A 5708-nucleotide genomic window follows, 5' to 3' on the forward strand; every position below is an offset into this window, starting at 1 on the left:
CACACACCCTCTCACACAAACACACGCACGCGCACGCACGCACACATACACACACACACACACACCCTCTCACACAAACACACGCACGCGCACGCACGCACACATACACACACACACACACACCCTCTCACACAAACACACGCACGCGCACGCACGTAGACCTACACACACACACACACACACACACACACACACACACACACACACACACACACACACACTCACGTCTGCTAGTTTAGAATTATCGTATTGCTTTTCCCGCGCAGTTTTTCGGACGATTTATTATAAGTGCTTGCAAAGTCTACCATTACGCCACATCACGCGTTACCATCACGCGTTACCATGTCTACGTGAGTAGAGCTTGGCCATATGCGTAGAAAATAAAATGGCTGGTAAGAACCGCAGCCTGAGTGTTCATCTTCTTCCTCGTCTCTGCGGGCGCACATCACAACTAGGGGGGGCTTTTTCAGCGCGCTCAGACGGAAACGTATGAATAACGAAAAGAGAATGTTATTCACCGTGTTAGAGCTGCCGTTGACGTTGGTGCAGTAGACAGTTAGATAATCACAGCATTTTCGTTATATCCCTTGTCACCCTACAATGTTCACATACAGAGTCTATATTTCGTTCGAATACGCCGTTGTCCAATCTACACCGCGTGTCTGCGATGTTTCGATCGCCACCATCGCCAAATTTTCACCGCGTCTACACTTTTTTTTATGACACTCTTGTCTAATTTACCGCACCGTGTCTACATTTTGTCATGTTACATGTCTAAAATGGTTGTAAAACGCGACCGAGCAGCGATATGACGTTAGAAGATACTCTACGCGTAGAACCCTAGAACTAGAACAAGAACCGTAGAACTCTACGCGGAGAACTTTAACGCGTCATTCATGGGACTCTACCAGACCTCCTTCACTGCAATGTTTGTGAGATGCGGTCGAGGGGAAGCGTTGTAGAGAATTCCCGGGGCCCGTTGCCAGGAAGAAATTTAGTCTTAACATTAATCTTTTCTTCTGGACCATTAGCAGATTTCGTAAAGCTATGAAGAAATTTGCTATGATTTTTCATTCTCGTAACTTTACGATGTTTCTGTCAGCAGTCTAAAAGAAAAAAAATGATGATGAGACTTTTAATGACAATTTATCTTTTTATCTTTACATGATAATTCTTTCATGACAACGCGCCCGCGAGCCTCGCCCGCGCCTCTTCGCGGACTCTAGTAGGTACTACGACCCCGTGTTTTACGCTTGCAGGCGGATAGCTGACAACGCTCTGGAGTGCGACTGTCATCTCGCCTGGCTGGCAAAGTGGTTGCGCATCAACCCGCGACTCGCTCTCTTCACTAAGTGCGCCTCCCCGCGGCACCTGAGAAACGTGGAAGTGGCCGCTCTGAAGGAGTCCGACTTCAAGTGTAACGGTGAGCGACGTCAGTTGTCATAGAGATATCACACGCAGACGAACCTCTATATAACGACCACTCGAGGGGGAACGTCAATAGTGGCATTTATGGGCAGTTGGCTGTTCTATGGAGGTGATTTCCCTCTATAGCAGCCACTCGAGGGAAACGACAAAAGTGGCCTTTATGGACAGGGGGCCGTTCTGTAGAGGTAGCTGGTAACACAAGCTTTATTGTGTGCATATCAAGCGAGGGGATGTATACATGGTACCGTTATGTTGTCGCTGCAGCACGTAGTTTATTGTAAATTGATTTCCACCGAATATAAAAGGATATTGGTAACCTAACCCGACTGATTTCTGTGGGAATTTAGTTCATTCGTGGTGCCGATCAATTGAAAGGTAAAGAATATAAGATATCTATCTTGTCGCTGTTATTCGCTGTTCCCCTCTCTCTCTTTCTGTGTCTCTAGATCTCTCACTCTCTGGAATATGGATAAGCCTATGTTGGTGTCCGACACACGGGCTATACACTGATATCGGTGGCGTGGGCTTGATGCTCACCGCCGCGAAGATTACCGCGTCAGAAAACCGGCCTCTCCTCTCTTAAGTCGCTGGCGAATGAAACCTTTACACCTCTGCGACGTCTACAGACGATGTGAGTCTATGTTGACATGTCATGTATCTTCATGTTATTATATATATATATATGTATAATATATAATCGTCCTTCTGTGTGTTCACAGGCGTTGAGGAGCTTCGTAACATGGACTGTATGCTAGAGGTGATGTGTCCCGCTAAATGCATGTGCGCCGAGGGCATCGTCGACTGCCGTGACCGCGGCCTCACTGCCATCCCCGATAATATCCCCGAGGAAACGATGGAAGTGTGAGTGCACGCGTGTGAGACATCGGCGGAGGGATGGCTGGGCGTGGGGAGAAGGAGGTGATCGATAATGGCGTCATCTATCGGACGTTATTGACAACTGTCGACGTAATGGCGGAGTTTTAACTGCAGAAATATTGAACGACGTTCGTGTGTAGCTTAATTGTTCATTATTTTGTGTCTATTTCGTTCACGTTCTCTTGCTTGGCCGCGACTACTTTCCCTCTGACTATCTCTCCCGCACTCTCCCCCTGTCTCTTGGCTCTCTCGGTACTTCTCTCTCCCGGACGCTCTCTCTCTTCCTCTTCCCGCCTCTTGTCCTTGCCAGTCTGTCTTGGTTATCTTTCTCTCTCACACACGCTAGCATGCACGCACGCGTGCATGCACGCGCCAACCCATTTGCAATCACTCTCTGATCTAGTGTCTGTATGGTCGTTTCTCAGAATACATTGCACCACGGGGAATAAGCGGGGGTACGGCAGTTTGTAGACCGTGATTCATGGCGTAACGTTTACTGCAGTGACTAAAGCCAATTAGCCACTAAACACGTGCTGCTGAAAGCGAGAAGTACCACACACACGTGCGCACACACACATGCTGGCATGCGCACCGCGCAGGCAGGCAGTCAGACAGGCAGGCAGGCAGGAAAGCGGGAAGAGTGGAAGGCAGGCAAGCAGGCGACCAGACAGACAGGCAGGCAGGCAGGCAGGCAGGCAGGCAGGAACGCAGGCAGGCAGGCAGGCAGGCAGGCAGGCAGGCGGGCGGGCTGGCGGTTGGGCGGACGGGCGGGCAGGCAGGCAGGCAGGGCAGGGAAAGGGCAGGAGACAGGAGGCAGGCAGGCCAGGCAGCGCAGGCAGGCAGGTAGGCAGGCAGGCAGGCAGCAGGAGGGCGGGGCGGGCAGGCCAAGGGCGCAAGGAGGCAGGCCGTGCTAGTACGCACGCATGCACGCACGGAAACACGCACGCACGATGCACCAACGCACACACGTCCCGCACGCACATATGCATACTGATAATATATATATATATATATATATATATATATATAATATAATATAATATATATATATCTCTCTCTCTACACATATATATATAGCACTCGAGTTTGGCTATAGCGTATCTGAATTGTAGAAGAAACAGATTTTTGGCTATCGGCAAGAAATCTCCTGACGTTATTCTTCTTGCATCAAACCTGTCAGGGAACGTCACCATCGTAGCTGCTCCATCAATTATCTCTCTCCGAACTTTCGCTTGTTTTTCCGAAACGATTTATATTTGGCCACGTCTGCAATTATTCGTGGAGTGTTTTAACCTTTAGAAAAACGGCGTACGAGTATTTTTGCCGTACGAACGCCGTTGCAATATCGAAATTAGCTTACCTCGCAGTATTACTAAATACGCAAATGCCATTTTCCATAAACGCTAGACGATATATGATTCAATTATTATCTAAAGCTATCGTGGTGAATCATAGGGGACTTCATGATGGATTGAACAGAAGCGTGCCCTTATAATTATGCCCTTATAATTATGCCCTTATATTGTATATTATATTATATGCACGCACAAAGGCACCCACGCGCAACGGCACACACGCACTAACGCAGACGCACGCGCACGCGTACACGCACATTCCGGCACAGACGTACGCACGCACACAAGCAACAAAAAATTTATAATAAAATATGATGGTTTAAGTGAAATTTTAGCGCGGGTAGATCAGCAATCATCATTGCTGTTTGTTTCCATTCATTAGGCGGCTCGAACAAAACATGATTACATCGATTCCCCCGAAGTCGTTCGCCGAATTCAAGAGGTTGCGTCGAATGTAAGTATCGAATGCATAAGATTGTCATTAATATAAGCTATTGATGTCTAGAATAAAGCCAGTAATACGAGTCTAGTGTAAAATATCGTCGCAGTTGTACCGGTATGTCGCAATTGTCACATGTGTCACAATTGTCATTTTGTTATGTATTATGAATGTAAATGTTTGTGCGGGTGTCCTCGCTAAATGCGAGAATTTCAAGGAATGATTTGTACAATAAAATATTTTATCCGGGCCTGGTAAATGGATAGAACGCTAACACTCGACCTTTTCCGCGCACAGCGAAAGCTCTGAACATCTTCTTTCTTTGTTATTTTCACAGCGACCTAAGCAACAATCAGATAACAGGTTTGGCTCCGGACGCATTTTTTGGACTGAAAAACCTTAACTCGCTGTGAGTATGTGTATAAAGGGTTTAAAGCTTTAGCATGATGTGCATCCTTGTTTGTTTTCAGACATGTCTTTGTCAACATCAGCTCGAAATAAGTGTTCGAAATGCGAGGATTTTGCGCTTTTCCCCCGAAGATTCCGCTTCGGATTCTAAGATTAATCCTATCTATTTTCGTTTAAATTTCTCAGTTGTGGCAACGGCTTAAAAACATTGACAGGCAATATGGCAATTAGCTTTTATATGCTTTCGAATAACAATAAACTAATTTGTCTAAAACAACATGTGGCGCGCAAGAAAGATAGCTAAACGAAACAAGCGTCAGTTTTTCAACAGCTCATCTTGGCTTCCTTTAGCATATGTGCTGAAATACATCCAATACGGAGCATATACACACGTAGACAAAAAACATTCCACATTTGTCATCTTTTACGATGTATTCAGAAAATAGATATAGTGTGGACTAGCTATGACGGAATATGTGTGTCTTGCCGAGAGAGGACATTAATTCATGCTAGTTGTATTTCCAGTTCCTCGACTGTATGATTAGATTTTAGAACATAACAACCTGAAGGTTTCTGAGCTGCATACCAGATTAAATGTTTTCATTAATACTTCATACATGTACCATATACGTCCAACAAGACGCACTTCCGTTTTACAATTGATATCAAAAGGGCAACGATTCTATTAATGTTCTTTCTTTCAATTTAAATTCATCGAAGCCGCACCACGCATCTGCAGTTGCTATTCGAGATCACTGACCCATTCCTAACTATAGTTGTGACGAACACAGGCATGGCTACATGCAGGGCAAACCGTCCAACCCACATGTTAATTAACTCACTTCTATGCCCCACCGAGAGCATGTATCCGGCACGACCGTGGCATGTTTACAAACCGCAATCTTCTATTTTCAACAGCGTCCTCTACGGGAATAAGATAACAGAGCTTCCGCAGGGCGTGTTTGACGGACTCACGTCGCTACAACTACTGTAAGTCAGAGCTGCACAGCGTAAAACCACCGATATAGTACTGTGTAATTATAACAATTCCATATCGTGCTCTCTCTACACACGATCTCTTCAACTTCGTCATTGCAGCTACGACATATATATATATATATATATATATATATATATATATAATATAATATAATATATATATATCTCTCTCTCTACACATATATATATAGCACTCGAGTTTG

General features: G+C 45.6%; 1 protein-coding gene across 1 annotated transcript in view; it reads left to right on the forward strand.

The window, feature by feature from the left end:
• LOC106806056 (slit homolog 2 protein-like) overlaps positions 1-5708 on the forward strand; it is an 83820-nt gene that overhangs the window by 59179 nt on the left and 18933 nt on the right. The window contains exons 6-10 of the mRNA XM_014807898.1: positions 1260-1423; positions 2148-2289; positions 4042-4113; positions 4436-4507; positions 5425-5496. Of these exons, the coding sequence (XP_014663384.1) occupies positions 1260-1423; positions 2148-2289; positions 4042-4113; positions 4436-4507; positions 5425-5496 (522 nt within the window). The remainder of the gene's footprint in view (positions 1-1259; positions 1424-2147; positions 2290-4041; positions 4114-4435; positions 4508-5424; positions 5497-5708) is intronic.

Source organism: Priapulus caudatus, unplaced genomic scaffold, assembly GCF_000485595.1.
Source record: "Priapulus caudatus unplaced genomic scaffold, Priapulus_caudatus-5.0.1 Scaffold139, whole genome shotgun sequence".
NCBI lineage: Eukaryota > Metazoa > Priapulida > Priapulimorpha > Priapulimorphida > Priapulidae > Priapulus > Priapulus caudatus.